The 17,728-nt window shown below is 41.6% G+C and overlaps 1 protein-coding gene across 1 annotated transcript in view; it reads right to left on the bottom strand.

The window, feature by feature from the left end:
• LMLN (leishmanolysin like peptidase) overlaps positions 1-16,475 on the bottom strand; it is a 427,804-nt gene extending 411,329 nt beyond the window's left edge. Inside the window, exon 1 of the mRNA XM_086957429.1 lies at positions 16,303-16,475. Within this exon, the coding sequence (XP_086813555.1) occupies positions 16,303-16,437 (135 nt within the window). The 5' untranslated portion in view covers positions 16,438-16,475. The remainder of the gene's footprint in view (positions 1-16,302) is intronic.
• Between the last annotated feature and the right edge of the window lie 1,253 nt (positions 16,476-17,728).

Genomic DNA, 17,728 nt, shown 5'->3' with positions numbered 1-17,728 from the left:
TGGGGTGGGAGGGATGAGGTCTTTTGGCTGTTCGTTTCTTTAGTTCTATGGCTCTTTTGTATCCCTTTATCGGGACGCTGTGTCTGCGTGCGCCGTCCATGGAGTGTTGATTTACAAAAGGGGGTGGTGATGAACAGAGTGTCTGAATTGAGCAGACCACTCTTACCCAGTCCAAAGATCAGGGCTTGATCCATCACCGTTATTTATCTCACTGCCCCATCCCAGCTCAGAACATGGCTATATGCAAATCAGTCTGTCCCTGGCCCAGTGCATCATGGGAACAGGGCAGACTAAACTACCAAGCCAATTCTTTACCAGAAAGGAGACAAGCTACCGGGGACCGGTTTCTGGCATTTCAGCCTCTTCGGCCCGGCTTGCTTGAATCCTGATGGAGCAGTGAGAAAGGGACTCATGTCTGAGTATACCCTGCCACACCTATAGTGGCCAAAATCGATTTACAAAAGGGGGTGGTGATGAACAGAGTGTCTGAATTGAGCAGACCACTCTTACCCAGTCCAAAGATCAGGGCTTGATCCATCACCGTTATTTATCTCACTGCCCCATCCCAGCTCAGAACATGGCTATATGCAAATCAGTCTGTCCCTGGCCCAGTGCATCATGGGAACAGGGCAGACTAAACTACCAAGCCAATTCTTTACCAGAAAGGAGACAAGCTACCGGGGACCGGTTTCTGGCATTTCAGCCTCTTCGGCCCGGCTTGCTTGAATCCTGATGGAGCAGTGAGAAAGGGACTCATGTCTGAGTATACCCTTCCACGCTTATGGTGGACAAAAATGATTCAGAAAAGGGGGTGGTGATGAACAGAGTGTCTGAATTAAGCAGACCACTCTTACCCAGTCCAAAGATCAGGGCTTGATCCATCACCGTGATGCACTGGGCCAGGGACAGACTGATTTGCATATAGCCAGGTTTTGAGCTGGGATGGGGCGTGGAAGGGTATACTCAGATGTGAGTCCCTAGCTCATTGCACCATCAGGATTCAAGCAAACCGGGCCGAAGACGGCTGTAATGCCAGAAACCGGTCCCCGGGAGCTTGTTTCCTTCCCAGTGTAAGAATTGGCTTTTGTAGTTTGGTTTGCCCTGTTCCCATCATGCACTGGGACAGGAACAGACTAATTTGCATACAGCCAGGTTCTGAAACTGGGATGGTGCAGTGAGCTAAAAAACGGTGTTGGATCTAGCCCTGATCTCTTGACTGGGTGAGAGCTTTCTGCTTAATTCAGAGACTCTGTCCCTCACCACCCCTTGTTGTAAATATGTCCATGGAGTGTTAGCTGATGGTGAAGGGGTCGCTTTCCCGCATCTACGAGACCGACTGCACGTATGGCATGTCTTATATGATCCGCACCGTTGGCGGATCCTCCGGCTTTGCGCGCATTTCTGCCGTGGACGAGTGCAGTGGCGCCGCGTTCTTTCTTTCCCTTTTTCTGACATTCTTCTCTACCTCTCCTTTTTTTCTTTCTTTTTCTTTGGGTCAGTATAGTGGATGAATAGTATGTTGCTGTTGATTTTTCTGATCTGTGCTGGTATACATACGGGTGGTGACGGGTGTATGGCGGGCCGTGGTGAGAACTGATCTGAAACGGGGAGACTACGAGTTGCCTCTTACTAATTGCTGTTGTTACTTCTATGTATTGATGCTCCTTGTACTATGCTTTGCTTATAACCCGCCATGGAAATTCAGATTTTGATAGCTGCACTTGATCCTGCTATACTCCGCTACTATATTATAAAATTAACCTTCTCTAATCCTGCCTCTGGCGGTCACACTCGACGAATTAATGTTTAATTGCTTGCTCGCATATTACTGGGTGACTGCTGGGGAACTGCAATGCTGACTCATGTGCGTACATAATGTGCCGTGGCCGGCCTGGGTGGTTGTAGGCCCGTATTTGTATGCTTCTATTCGCACAATAAAGGTTTAAAAAAAAAAAAAAGAATTGAAATAGAAGAATTGATGAATGGGAATGTGGGACTGGATAGATTGAATGTCCTTAGTGAAGACGAATTGCAGTTTGTCTGTAAAAGCATCACTAGAAATACAAGGGTGTTTCACGAAAAAATTAATGGATATGGCAGCTAGCATGGGAATTGACATTGGCAAATCTAAAGTGTTGCAGAAACCCCATCGAGTAGAATTTTCTGACAAAGATTTAGAAAACATGAATGTGTCAGGGAAAAAGGTCCAGATTAGAGAGCTGATGAATTTGATGCAAAAATGAGGTGATCTAGAAAAATGGAGAGCCAGGTGGGCAAAGAAAAAGGAAGAGGTGTGGTCAAGACAAATGGTTTCAGAATTTGCCCTAAAAGAAGTAGACAAGGTAGAAAAATGATGTCCCATGCGAGAAGTTCCAGGTGGAGGATATGTACATGTGCCATGGTCCAGACAAGATATTGTGTCATTTACTAACGACTTTTCCAAAATTACGAGAAAAACCTGTAGAGTGGTACAGACAGGTTGAGAGATTTGTGAAGGTTTCGAAATGTCTCCTGAAAGATCTGGATGGTTTCTTTGACATTGTAGTTCCTGTGGATCTGTGGACTGAATGTAAAATTGCTGTAGATTGGCCAAATGAGGAATACCCTAGAGACCCAAAGACAGGGGCTCCTTCCGAAGATGTGATGAGGAAGTACAATCAGGTAATGTTGTACCTGAAAGGAAAGGTGCTTGCAAAGGAGACAGACTGGACCCGAATAGATAGAACTACTCAGAATCGAGATGAAACTGTACATTCATATTATGAGCGTCTGTTACAGGTGTTCAAAACGTACAGTGGGCTAGACAATATTGAAATGAAGGATATGACCCACTTCATTTATCGATTTGTGTTAGGGTTAAGACCTGAAATCTCACAGTGGATCAAAGACAATAACATTTGTTGGCAAGCTAAGCCCATAGATGAGGTTCTGAAATATGCAAAATATTGTGAAGGTGAGCTAGAAAATAAGAAAAAGGAATTAAAAGAAAAAGTCATGTGGGCACAAGTAAAATTAGCAGAGCACCAAGAACAGCAGTTAAGTAAAATGACAAATACTCAGAATCAGAGCCCTGGGGGTGGAGGAGTCGAGAAGAGGCCAGGAAAAAATTTCCCTGCCATGGGTGAGGAAAGATGGGGCACTGGAGGGACGAGTGCAAGGCTGTGCAGAATGATAATGTGCAAATTAATGATTTAAATCCACAGGCGCAGAATGAGGGACCACGGAAGACACAGCAACAGGTAAAACAGAATCAGTTGCCTCGTGCACCTAGGCCAAACTATAGGAGCAAAGCACAACAGGGTGAGGAAGCCGAAGTTTGGGAAGGAAGGGAGGATAGAAATGCAGCAACTTCGCAATTTCTGTTAAATGATACATTTCTCTGTGACGAACCTTTCTGGCGGTGCCTGAGGGGGGAGGACGAGGAGTGCGTGCTTGGCGCCTCCTTGCTGGTAGACCAGTCAGGGCCATACATTGAAGGAAAGGTTGAAGGAAATGACGTCACCTTTCTGTTGGACACTGGTGCTACCCGTTCTACTGTGAGAACAGCAGACGTTCCAAACCTACCCCTCTCGGGAGAAGCGATCCAAGTAGTGGGCGTTTCTAATAATTTAATTAGTACCCCAGGTACAGAACCCATGGAAATTAAAATAGGGAATTTCAAAGAGATGCATAGATTTGTTGTTTGTGATTCAAGTCCTGTGAACCTATTAGGACGAGATTTGCTGTGCCAAATGAACTGTACCATCTTTTGCACACCAAATGGTGTCGAAATTCAGACCCCGGATGAAGACGGAATCTACAAATTAATGCTAATAAGACCCGACTCAGAAATTAAAAAAGACTGACAATACAAGACTTACCTGAAGAGCTCCAACAGACGGTGAAACCAGAGGTATGGGATTTCACTGGGAAAGATGTAGGACTAATGGAAAATGTTGACCCAATTAAAATATCCATAAAAGAAGATGCAGTTTACCCAAATACTCGACAGTATAAAATGAGTGCAGAAGTAAAAGCAGGAGTTGCTATTGAAATAAGAAGGTTGTTGGAAGCAGATATCATACAAGAGGTGTCGAGCAGTCCTTGTAATTCGCCCATAATTGGAATAAAGAAACCAAGTGGTAAGTACAGGGTAGTACAGGACCTGCGCAAGGTTAATAAAATTGTTGTTCCTTGCTGTCCTATTGTGCCAAACCCTGCAGTGATCTTGTACCAAATACCATGGAATGCTGGATGGTTTACTTTTATTGATCTGTGCCATGCATTCTTTTCGATTCCATTGCATCCAGACAGCAAATTTCTTTTCTCATTTGAATTCGACAGTCATGTTTACGTCTGGAATCGTGTCCCTCAGGAGTACACAGAGAGTCCATCGATTTTCAATCAAATTTTGAAAAAATGCCTTGAATCCTTGGTATTGCCTAGACAATCAGTCCTGGTGCAATACATAGACGACCTCTTGGTGGCGTCTAAAAGCAGGAAAGACTGTCATTGACACCATTGCCTTACTGAACCATTTAGGTGAAGGGGGACATAACGTATCACCAAACAAACTACAGTTCTGTACCTCTTCAGTGAAATATCTGGGGCACCAGATAGAGAGAGGTATCAGGAAGGTTACCACAGAAAGGATTAGAATAATTCCAAACATGGAGCTGCCCAATACCCAGAAAGAAATCAGAATGTTTCTTGGAGTTGTAGGATACTGTAGACAGTGGATTGTGGGATTTGCAGTCCTAGCAAGACCATTGATAAAAATGACAAAGAAAGGAGCAAAAGACCCAGTGGAATGAGATGAGGAAAGCATGTCAGCTTTCACGAAATTACGAGAATGCCTGTGTACAGCTCCCGCATTAGGAATGCCTGAGTACTCAAAGGAGTTTGCACTGTTTTGTGACACACGCGACAATTGTGCACTTTCAGTCCTGACCCAAATTCATAGTTTAACCAGACGTCCTATAGCATATTTTTCCTCTACTTTAGATCCAGTGGCTGCTGGATTACCTGGATGTCTGAAGGAAGTAGCTGCAACTTGCATGAGTCTTGAACAAAGTGAATCCATTATTATGGGACATCCTATAACTGTGTATGTTCCACATGCAGTTGTAATCTTGTTGACCAGAACCAAAACTCAGTACCTCACACCTAGTCGGCTGACTAAGTATGAAAGAATTCTTGTAGGTGCAGGAAATGTAACCATTGCCGATGTAATATTTTGAATCCAGCTACCCTACTATCAAATTCACTCACAGCAGAAGTGAAAGGAGAAGTTGAGCATGACTGCCTTGATCTGACTGAGTATAGCACAAAACCACGCCCAGATATAAAGGAAGTGCCCCTAACTGATGAAGATTACGAGCTGTTTGTAGATGGCTCATGCCTGAGACATGAGGATGGAGGCTTAAGCGCTGCTTATGCAGTATGCCCTTTAGGAGGTCCAGTGGTAGCATCCTATTTATATGGAGTCAAGTCTGCACAAATAGTCGAATTGGTTGCATTGGCAAAAGCCTGTAAATTTGAGAGGAACATGAAAATAACCATATACACTGATAGCCAGTATGGTTTTGGGGTTGTGCATGACTTTGGCCAATTGTGGCTGCAAAGAGAGTTTCTGACTTCTTCAGGTACTCCTATCAGAAATGGAAATTTTGTGCAAGAATTACTGGAAGCAATCCAGTTACCAAAAGAATTGGCAGTGGTCAAGTGTGCTGCTCACAAATTTGACGATGACAAAGTGACAGCAGGTAATCGATATGCTGACCAACTAGCCCAACATTGTGCCAAATACAAAATAGCAATCAATACAAAGATGGGGGTAGGCGGAAACAGCTGCCAACTTATGGTGTTTGAGGAAATAAAAACATGGGAAGAAGTGAGAGATTTGAAGAATGCAGCAGAACCAAAAGAAAAGGAAAGATGGAGAAAATTTGGTTGTCGGAGAAGGAATAAGGATGGTGTCATTGTTTACCTTGATGATATGCCTGTGTTGCCAGACTGCCTGCTTGCTCCTATGGCTAGATTGATACATGGAGACACACATTTAGGAAGAGATGCCATGATACGGGTCTTCAGGCAAACATGGTTTAATTCGAAATTCAGAAACATAGCAGAAGCACTCTGCCAAAGGTGCCTAGTTTGTCAGCAATTCAATCCCGGAAAGAAAACTGTAGTTTTTCCAGGAAAGATTGGGAAGGCAGAAGGCCCTTTCATACGATTACAACTTGACTTTATTCAGTTACCACCATGTCGAGGAATGACAAAATGGGTAGAAGCTTATCCTACAAGCAGAAATGATAGCATCACTGTAGCCAAATTGTTACTTAGGGAACTGATACCAAGGTACGGTTTTCCAGTCACAATTGAATCAGACAGAGGTGGGCATTTCCATAGTGAAGTAATAAGACAAATCTGTGAAGCGTTCAAAATTACGCAGTAACTGCATTGTGCATATCGCCCAGAGGCTTCTGGAGTAGTAGAGCAGCTGAATGGCACAATCAAATCAAGATTGGGAAAAATGTGTGAATCCACTCAAATGGAATGGCCAGATGCTTTGCCACTTGTCTTGATGGGACTCAGAAGTATTCCAGACCGGAACACAGGCTTGAGTCCACATGAGATACTGATGGGAAGAGCAATGCGGCAAGCATGGGTGCCAGGATACAAACTGATAAGCATATCTGATGATTTGGTACTGGGATACTGCAAGCAATTGGGTGACCAAGTGCGTTCTATCTCTCACCAGATTGGGGAAGACGCCGTCGCCAGGCCAACAAGTCCAGCACATGACTTGAACCCAGGTAATTGGGTCGTAATAAAGAAACATACTCGGAAGAGTTACCTTGCTCCGAAGTGGGTGAAAGCAAGACGAGTAATCCTGGTTACCACAACAGCTGTGAAGTGTGCAGGTGTGCCACGGTGGATCCATGCCAGCCATACGAAGAAAGTGACAACCTGAAGAAACTGAGGCTGAAGGTTGTGCAGCTGAGGGGTCTCCTGAAATTGGTCCTGAAGTAGCTGAAGAACAACCGAGGTCCAGTCAAGATGATTGGGTCCCAGTAATCGACCTGACTCTAGATCCAATAAGAACAAGAAGACAAACCTACTTAGATAGAGAGTGGGATAGTGAGGAAGAGACAGGGATAGAAGAAGAAGAAGATCAGATTATCGAAATCCAAATCAAATCTGATGATGAGGAAAACCAGATAGGGAAAGAACAGATAATTGACACTCCTCCAAGAACTCCAGAGCCTGAAAAGGGACAGATAGAAATTAGAGCAGAAGTTCAAGCAGAAGAAGAGCAAAAGTTTGAAGTGCTTGAACAGGACCAGATAGAAGTAGACAAATGTGTTCAGGAAGAAGAAATTGAAACAAAACAAAGCCAAATCCAGCATATACCTGAACAAGGCCAGCTTAGCAACCAGGCAGAAGAAGTTAAAATAAGACCTGGAACTAGTCAGACAGGAAGAGAAAAAGAAGATAATGAAGTAGATGTGCCACAACTGAACGAGAATAAAAGAGCACTTGAAGAAGGCCAAAACACAGTGCCAGTTAAAAGATTCAGAAAAGGAGATAAAGTACCTAGATTTGTCAAAAGACTGAGACTAAGACTAAAGACTATCGACGAAGAACTTGAGCAAGAAAATCAAGATTCCAGTAAAACTGATCAGTCTGTGATAAAACCTAAGAGAAGAAGTGCCCGGATAAAAAGACTGAATAACAAGTATCAGAGTCCTGAATGGACTTATCTGGTGTTGGAAGACTTTGAAAACCTTGAAATAAGTGACGAAAGTGATGAAGAATTGATTGCTGACCAGACTGACGAATAAGTAAAACCAACCTGAAAGTTGCCCTGTGTAAGCAACCTGTGAAAAGTTACAAAGAGGGGTTGAAGCTTCTTTTGAGCCAAAATGTCTGATTCCACTGTGAATGGAAGATCGAGACGAAATTGTTGTAAAACATGCTGTAAAGTATGTTTATGTAGTATAGCATTAGTACTTATATTATGGATAGGACTAACAATTACTATTCCTTACATGATGAGTAAAGATACTAATTTGTACCCTACTAAATCAAAAGATACAGAAGAGCTGCAAACGAAAGATACACCACAAAGAGTAGAGACACAAGAGAAAGCACTTAGCCTTAGACAGACTAGAATGGACCTAGAGGCACCAGATGAGGAAGGACTACATTATCATAGAATCAAGAATAGAACTCATTTAACTGTATTTGCTAACCTTTTAGTACATTATGTAGAAGCAATTGAAATAGAAGACTGTTACGTCTGTATGAAGCTACCTACTTCAGTAGCTGAGGGTGCGACCTACCATCACTTGCCACTAACATATGGAATTTCCTGTAGTATTTTAGCTAGTTTATTCTATAAAAGAGGACCTTTATAGTATTATTACTCTAATTCAGATGTGATATTTTCTGAACTTCCTATACGTGGAAATCTGAATCCTGTACATACTAAGAGTGATGTAACACGTTATATGGGAGAATACTTTCTAACTATAGGTACAATAGATTTAGGTGAAGCACATAGAGATAACTTAACATGTTCATTACATGAACAAGAGAAAATGTTTCTAAATATGGCAGAGAAAAGAAGAGAAAGTTTCCAAAGAAAGGAAAATGACAAAAGGCAGAAAACTCCTAAATGGGCTGAAAACATAGGGAGCACCTCAAATGGTGGAGCAAATGCTGCTTTGTTGCTGGATTTCGAAAAGAAGGGGAAACTTTGTCTTCACAGAGAAAAGCCTAGTTACTATAATAACATTTTCATTGGTTCCAGTGAATGCGAACACTATTACAAGGTAATTGGAGGTTGGGGTTTCAAAAATGGGCCAGAATCTGTGTTTCCCGGAATTTATTATATATGTGGAAACAAGGCTTATTTCAAATTGACAGATCACTGGTATGGAAGCTGTTATTTTGTCTTCCCAAAAATATACCATGTGAATGAAGTCTCTGGAAGCAATGAAAACACTAATGGATTAGTGCGTAGTAAAAGAGAAAGTGTAGGAGAAATAATAGGTGACATATTTAGCGCATTGATAACAGTGGGAGTGGCTCTGAATACACACAGAATCTGCAAATTGTCAACAGTAGTAGATCGGTTATCAACTGACACTGCTGGAGGTTTCCTGATGGTCAATACCGAATTGGTTGCGATCAGATCTATGGTTTTACAAAATCGACTTGCTCTTGACACCTTATTAGCAAAAGAGGGCGGAGTCTGTAGAATGTTGAAAGCGCAGTATATGCAAAAACTTCCTAGGCAATCTATATTGTCAAATAAACAAATCAATAGACCCAAGGCAAAGAAACACATAGAATAATGTAGTGAATAGTATAAAATCAACAGTTTTTAATACATAAAGATAAAAATCATACGGAGAATCAAGGAGTGATTGACCTATATGGCACAATTATAAAAATTACAAGAATGTACAATTCTAATTCATTTCAACATATAACAAAAGTTAAAATTGTAGAGACACCACAGCCACCAGGGGTGTGTCCCACACAGGATTGACAATAAGGTACTCGACGCGGGTTTCGGCGATTTATCGCCTTCTTCAGGAGCCACAAAAACAATATAATATACTTGGATATTTGCTTCAAATGCTGTTCTTTCAAAATGTTGTTATTTCATAATGGATCTGATGAGAAGGGAAGAAGAGAAGAGAATTATAATCTTCAGACAGCTCTTGTTCCCTTTCCAAGAGTTGATGATGAGATTCTTGTTGATTCTTAAAATGATGTATCCCGTGTAGCAGTTCTTGTTGCTTTATTTTCACAAACTGTATAAATATTGGGTGGATATAGGATGGTTGAAAGAACCTGATATGGTTATATGACAGCCTCTGTTTTCATAACAGTGATATATGGCTGGCTAAAAACATCAATGTGGTCGAAAGGATAAACGACTTCACACACAGTCAACTGAGGTATAATGTTATAAACGTCTTATTTGACGAAGAAATCTTATTAGCTGAAGTATGCAAAATTCGCTTTCAATTGGATAGCGATATGTTCTTAAAAGAGGCTTTTAAATCGAGGGAACATTTTCAAATGGTTGTCTATACGATGCAATAGCGTTTTCGAAAAATAGGATGTCTTCATGGGTTCTGTTTCAACGATTATGAGAACCTGATCTGCTGATCATGTGTGTGCCGGATAAAGCTATCGTGACGCTTGTGATGTAGCGTGCCGGATACCGGTTAAACAAACCAAGCGCAACATTGTCGCACTTATATTCCAGACAAAAGTGTTGAAATTAAGCAATATGTGAGAAACTAATTTGGAAAAAGAGCTCAAACCACTGGAGGTTGATAGTGCCTGGAAGAGACTAACTGATGGTCTCTCCTCTATAGGTAGTTGGTTATCTAACCTAGGTAAAAGTCTTGTGAGTAAAATACTGATGCCAATAGCGGGAATAGGTTTATTAGTGTTCACTATAATAATTTGCTGCAAATGTCGAAAGCACAAAAAGAAATATACAGTCAATAGGAGAGGAATGAAACGAAATGTTGAAGAACTCGAACTAGAAGAATTGAATAATAAAATTTATAAAAAGATGAAAAAATTCTCATCCTAATAAGGATGCAGAGAAAAGGCTGAATAGAAAGTTTGAAGAGATTGAAATGGGTGAAATGTGAAAAGTTGGCATCTGGTTCCATTAATAGTGATGATAGTAAATATCATCAAAGAGGGGATTGATGGAGCAAGGAGTCGCACGTTAAGCGACTTGCTTGTATCAGGAACCTTGAATAATGTTAATAAAGTAATCAATATGTTCGTCTTACTAAGTTTCCAAGAGACGCTTGCCTATGTGTTTATTAACCTTAATACGCTTGCACATTAAAAATGGCCGCTGCTACACGGGAATTTAGACTGCGCATGCGTCGGTCATACCCATGTGACGTGACGTACTCGCAGTTCTGGTGGGAAAGTGTTTGCTCATGCGCAATACAGCTAATATGGCTGCTTTGTGTTCTCACATGCTTTAAGCTTGCATTGCCGCTTTCGCAAAGCTGTAAAAAAAGGGGGTGGTGATGGACGGAGCATCTGAATCAATCAAACACTCACACCCAGTCAAAAGATCTGGGTTTAATCCATCACCGTTCTTTAGCCCACTCTGCCACTGTACCGCTTTCGCAAAGCTGTCTGTTCTGCCTAAACCATAATGCTATAGTTTATATTATAGTAATGGGTGTAATATAGCAACTCATGGTATACAGTGAAATCATTTTTTCTATATTTTAAAACGGTTTCTTTTCCATTTTATGTACACTTCGAAAACTTGGCCTTTCTGTAATGCTGTACTCCATGTTATATGAAACTGCGTCTGCGCGAGATCTGCGAGTCTCCAGAGCAGATGACCTTTGAAACGCTGCCAAGGAGCTGATTTACTGAAGAGAAGCTCCTGGGAACCTGAATTTTAACCTAGCGAAAAGTAGCTGAACTGTACTACAAATGCAACAAATGTATACTAAAGTTGTATTCACTATTGATCACCGAAAAACATGTCATGGGAAGATAGAATTTAAGGGGTGGGTACAAAGGTTGAATATTAAGCATGAGAAAATCTAAAATGTAGGTGGTGTGATGACTTAACCTCCTCCTTTGTCCAATCAAAATTAGGGATCCTTACACTTGCAACAGTGGGGGGTGGTACACTGACCCGAAAAACAGTATAACTAGCGTAGGTTTAGCTAGAGAAAATGTCCAACTTGTCCGAATAGCTGACCAGTCACTGACCCAACGCACTCTATAGGTGACTGATACAGAGAGCTGCGGAGCACTCTGTTTGGGAGGTTCGAGAAACCCATTCGGGGTTTTGCAGAATTTAAAGTGCTGGCGAAGCACTTTGCTGGGAGGTTTGAGAACCCAATCGGGGTTATTGGCAGATTCCTTGCAGAGAGGGAGTAGCGCAGGCGTTGCAACCGAAGCTGCGGGTGTTGGTCGTACCCTTTGGTGAACCCGGTCCTGATCCAATTTCTGGGGTTATCCTGTCCTGACTGTCCATGAGCTGTACCTGCTCGCCTACTGGCACCTACGTCCTTGAGGGTCCCTTCCCATCTTTTCCAATCTGACCCGTGGCCAGGGTTGGTCTTCACTCTATCCTAGGTAAATATAAAGTCTTTGTGGGTGATTGCTTATCTATATTTTCATTTCTATTTCTCGAATATTGCAAAGCATAATTGCATATGTTCTCTTTTCTCCCCTTCACTGTTATAAATGAGATTTTCATGCATTACTCGTCTATTAGCTTGTTCCACTTTTTACCTACCTTTAGTTAATGCTAAATAGTTTCTATCTTAAGTGTATGTTCCTTATCTTACCCTCCCTCTAGGAGATACGCTGAATTGAATAAGTATGTTCCAATCTTACCTACCCTTTAGGATTGGAGCTAAATTAAATCTCGAAATTCAATAAAGTTTCTTTGACTGCTCTAAAGAATTTTTGACTGCTCTAAAGACTTTTTGAATATAGCATGTTCCCTTTCTTTACCCTCCTTTAATCAGGTTGCGAGTGGTTGTTATCTAAATATAGCAGGTTCCTTGTTTTTACCTATCCTTCAGTTTAAAGTTCTATATGCTAAGCATACTTTGCCTTATTCACAGCTATATACTGTTTTTGATGCTAGTTATTGATAGCCTTATTACATTAAATTTTCTGCTCATGACATATGATGATGAAGATGATTAGATAAAGTTTTGAACCTACCCATAGTCTGTGGTTATTTCATATTTCTCAAATGTTTATAGATGTTCTTGACTACCTAATATTTCGACTAGACTCCCTGATCCTAGGTGATTAGGTTCCTAGTATCTGTACTGCTAGGTTATAGATATAGGAATTAGTAGTATAGAGAATCACAAGATATACTGATAGTAGAGCGTGTGTTACCCAAGGTAAATAATGCAGGGAAATTAATATTATGGGCCCAGGTGAGTATGTTTATGTTTATGTGGGGATATTTATATAGAGCGCTGTCGCTCCAAGGAGCCTCCTGGCGCTCCGACTCCATTTACTGATAGGTTAGTATGATTTAACTGATTGTAGATGTTTTGTACACGGAGAGATCAGACAAGTGATTTACAAACTGATTCGGCTAGCCCATAGATCCATGTTTTAAGGGATTTTTTAAAAGTCTGTTCTGAAGTAATTGTGTGAAGATGGGAGGGTAGTTTGTTCCATGCTTTGGCTCCTATGACTGCCAGAGATTTTCCTCCCTTTGTGGCAAGTCTAAACTTGGGGACAGTCATCAAGTTGGCAGTAGCTGACCTGAGTTCTCTTGTAGGGTGATATCTGTTGAACTTGTTATACAGATATTGTGGGCCACGCTTGTGAAAAGCCCTAAAGGTGATCACAAGGACTTTAAACAAAATACGCTTCTGAATAGGAAGCCAGTGCAGCATGTCCAAAGCGGCCGAGGCTGATGATTTTCTGGGTCACCTTAGAACCAGCCGCGCCACCGAATTCTGTACCATCTGTAGTTTGTGCAGGGTAGATTTTGCCACCCCTGCATACAGACTGTTAGAGTAATCTATCCTTGATGTAATTAATGCAATTGCTACAGTACGGCGGGCTGATAGAGGCAGGAAATCAAAGAATTTTCTGAGGCCTTTTATGACATTAAAACAAAGGGCAGCATCTTCTCTAGTTTGTTGTTTGAAAGAGAGCATCTCATCAAATTTTATTCCCAAATTTCGTGTTGCACTAATGGTGTTTGGTGGAGCTTCTGCATCAGATGGCCAGCAAGTGTGTGGGGAGAAGAGGTTGTTTTTCCCAAATGGTAAGATCTCTGTTTTAGCAGAGTTGCATTTGAGATGGTTATTATGCATCCAGTTGAAGGTCGCGGTCAGACACTCTTTCAGAACCTGTTCGGCTTTTTCTGAGTTTTCATCCAGAACCAGGACCAATTGAGTGTCGTCTGCGTAAGCTATGGTACTGATGTCATAAGAAGCAATAAGGTTGATCAGGGGAGCCATATAAAGATTAAACAAGGTAGGGCTCAAACTTGAGCCCTGTGGCACCCCTGAGCCAATCTTCTTCTCTTCCGAATGGAATTGTCCAAGCATGGTTATCTGTCTTCTGTTCAACAGGAAGTTTTTAAACCATTTTAACACGGTGCCCCCAATGCCAGCCTTAATAAGGCGATGTAATAAGATGGCATGGGACACCGTGTCAAATGCTGCAGATAGATCTAGGAGGATTAAAACTGCCCTCCTACCTAGATCCAGTGCAGCTCTTATGGTTTCCGTTGTTGACAGAAGTGCTGATTCCGTGGAATGGCTTGCTCTAAACCCTGCCTGGTTTGGATGAAGGATGTTATTTTCTTCCAAGAATGTTGAAAGCTGCTTATTGACAAGGGTTTCAGCACATTTACATATGGCAGGGAGTTGCGAGATGGGCCGCAAATTTGATAAAACTGATGGATCATGCAGAGTCTTTTTTTGCAGTGGTTTGACTATTGCAGTTTTCCATGAGGTAGGAACATCTCCAGTTTGGAGTGATGTGTTGAGAATGTCATTAATCACGGGGTTTACTTCTTCTTTAATTGCATGGAGCAATGAGGGGGGGCAGGGATCAAGTGGCGAGCCAGATTTGATTTTTGAGATGATTTGTGAAGAGTCTGCAAGACTAATCATAGCAAAGGTGTTCCAGTTGGCTGACCTGGGCTTATTGTCTTGTACAGTATCTTCATCATCTTGGGGGATTTGAGGAAAATCTTTGGTAAGATTTATAATTTTATAACAATATCCTAGCCGGGTGACCTGCGCGCTCTATCAAAGGCACCCAGCTTGTTCTGACTTCACAAGTAGTTAATAGAAACTATGATTTGGAGTCAGGTTTTTAACTTTGTTCCACCGCTGTATATCAGTGATGTTTGCACTGTAAGAACGACTGATGTATCTGTCTGTATGAGTATTTAAACAAATAAGTTTCATTAGCACTTAGTCATTTTTAGTTTCTTTTATAGTGCAACTCATTCAAATGTAGGGTGTCAGAGAATGTTACAACATACACACACATTATATGGAGACAATAAATCTTACAAGTGTGTCAAATATATGAATGTACAGGAAATACAAAAGTCACTCAAGGTTACAAGGTGTGGGAGTGACACTTTGCCGAAAAAGTCCTTTGACGCCTTATAAGGGGTAGTAAGTGCTATATAAATGAAATTACAAAACATAATCTGTACTGGTAGGCATTAAATGTTAAGAGTGCTTGGTTAGGAGAACCACAAAGACAGCATTTCAAATGTAACAGAGTGATTTGGATTATCTTTTCTAATAAGATTTATCACTGGCAAAAGGAACTTTTTTTTAGCAACCTTGGGATAATGATAAATTCAGAGGAAAAAAGCAGTAATATTATAAACCCATGCCTTACAGTTTGCACGCAGCTCCTTGATGGCGGTTCGTAGCTCAAAAGGATCGCAACTAATGAACTTTAAGTAACAAAAGGATCTCTGTGTCAAAAGACATAATCCACTTACCAGTGGACAAAACATACAAATCCGTGGTTTGCGTACGCAATGTGCTTTCCAGCAGGCCTTTTAACCCTCAATCCCACTTTACGAGTCAAAACTGACAAGACTAAACACAGATCTCTCCAGCAAGAGTATTAATTATCGTTCGTATTATTATATCTTAAAAACTGCTGAGCACACAAAGATGTTTGCAGTAGGAAGAATAACTCCACAAGCTATTCTAGAATCCTGGTTCTTTGCGACCAATTAACTAAGCAAAAATAGAATTACTGTCAAATGTATCCTTGTTGACAAAACATAAATGTAGAACTTAATAATCAGACTCTGATGTTTATGACTCCGCCCTCGTGACTCCACCCCTTTTGCAAAGTCACACCCTGCCCATCAATTTATGGGATCCCAGTGATTATTTTTTTAAATCATTTCCAGCACACACTGTTATTTCAACAGTGACCTCCCAGTCAAATTTCAAGTGTCATACCTATACATATTTATTACCCCAATATTTGCCCAATTCACACACTCCCACACACAATCTGACAAAGTGCCCACACTCTTGTGTATGATACCCGACAGTCACGCCTAAAGCGTTCAATAACACTGCCCTAAATGCGCTAGTTTGATGCATCAGACATCGCAGGTGACAACAGAAAGGACCGCACGAGTGCCTTCTACACAAGCCCTCTCTCTACACACACTGTCTCCCCAATCGTACTCCACAACCACCAAACCTGTACAGTATCTACTAAAAACTTCTCTTGCAGACCACTTGCCCTGCGATGACCTACCTCCCCGGGGCTAGGCACGTGATGCCGGCAGGTGCCATAGGCCTGGCGGCACTGAAAGAACAACAGGGCTACCAGCATGGCTAGGAAGCAAGCAGGAGACGACCAGAAGCGGCTGCCAATAAGCCGGGCAGCCATGACGGCTCTGCGGCGGCGCCGAGGCGGTTTCCATGGAGAGAACGTCATTCGCCTCTGGGATGACCGTGGGAGGCACGTCACCACGACCTAATTGGTCGTAAGAAAAGCTTGAATCTATCCTGGGCAGGGAGTGGGTGGAGACCAGCGATCATACAAAAGACTAGAATGCTAACATTTTAGTAGTAAGCGAAAGTGAATCAGCAAAGGACGCTATGTCACTTGAACGGAAGTTGAATTCTAAAGAGCACAGCTTCTAGAATGTATCAAAGGTGTTGAGTATGACATTACATCGTGTATTTTTGTACCATTTACGTAAAAATGCATGTGTTTTTGTCTACTATAGAATCACTTAGACACGCTTGCCAACATGTGACAAAGAAAACTGAGAATTATAGCGGAGGCTCTTGTGTCTAATGCGATCCTCATTTTATAATATGTATATAGTTGTACTTCTTCTATATTTATTACCATGCTTTGTAATGTACGTTCCACGGCGCGCACCTTGTCAGAATGTATTCCTTTAAAGGTGCATCGCTCGTGGTGTCTGTTCGCCCAGGGACTGAATCAAAAATTAGCTAGCATTCGCGCCAAGAATTTTCAATTCTATTAAGGACATGGAGGCGAGGATTATGCTTCTCATTCTTTACTGCAAACATCACAGCAGCCAATGAAAATGCGTATTTTCATTAAATAACAATAAACAACTACATTTCCCATGATGACCTGTACATAGGCACGCCTCCATAGTCCATAAAAACCCCTTGCGTGCAGCCATCTTCCTCTTTCTTTGTAGCGAACAAGTCCAATAACTTGAATAACATCATAACTCCTCCAACATGGAAGAAAAAACGTCCTCTTCAGGTTGAATATCCTGGCAGTCTTCTGCGTTTATTCAGATTTCTTGTCTGATCCTGAAACAAAGGATATGAAATCGTAACCACCGAAACCAACTGGGTGGGCAAGCTGTCACATATAACCAAGCCGGGTGGGATAATCCTTGCCTCCGTGTCCTTAATAGAATTGAAAATTCTTGGCGCAAATGCTAGCTAATTTTTTATTCTATTACAGGACCGGAGGCCTCAGATTATGCTAGTTTAACGCTCATTAAAAACAACAGAGGTAATATCCCCCACCGGCTTATAACAGTACGTCTTAAAAGTGGACTCTGAGGACCAATCTGCGCTACGCATGATGTCCTGAATGCTGGAACCCAACATAAAAGATTTTGACGCCATAGTGCCTCTCACAGAATGAGCACCGAATATGGTGATGTCAATGCCAGCTTCTTTCA

Source organism: Lissotriton vulgaris, chromosome 2_1 (genome assembly GCF_964263255.1).
Source record: "Lissotriton vulgaris chromosome 2_1, aLisVul1.2, whole genome shotgun sequence".
Lineage (NCBI taxonomy): Eukaryota > Metazoa > Chordata > Amphibia > Caudata > Salamandridae > Lissotriton > Lissotriton vulgaris.
The sequence above is the reverse complement of the archived record's forward strand: the minus strand, read 5'-3'. Positions and strand labels throughout refer to the sequence as shown.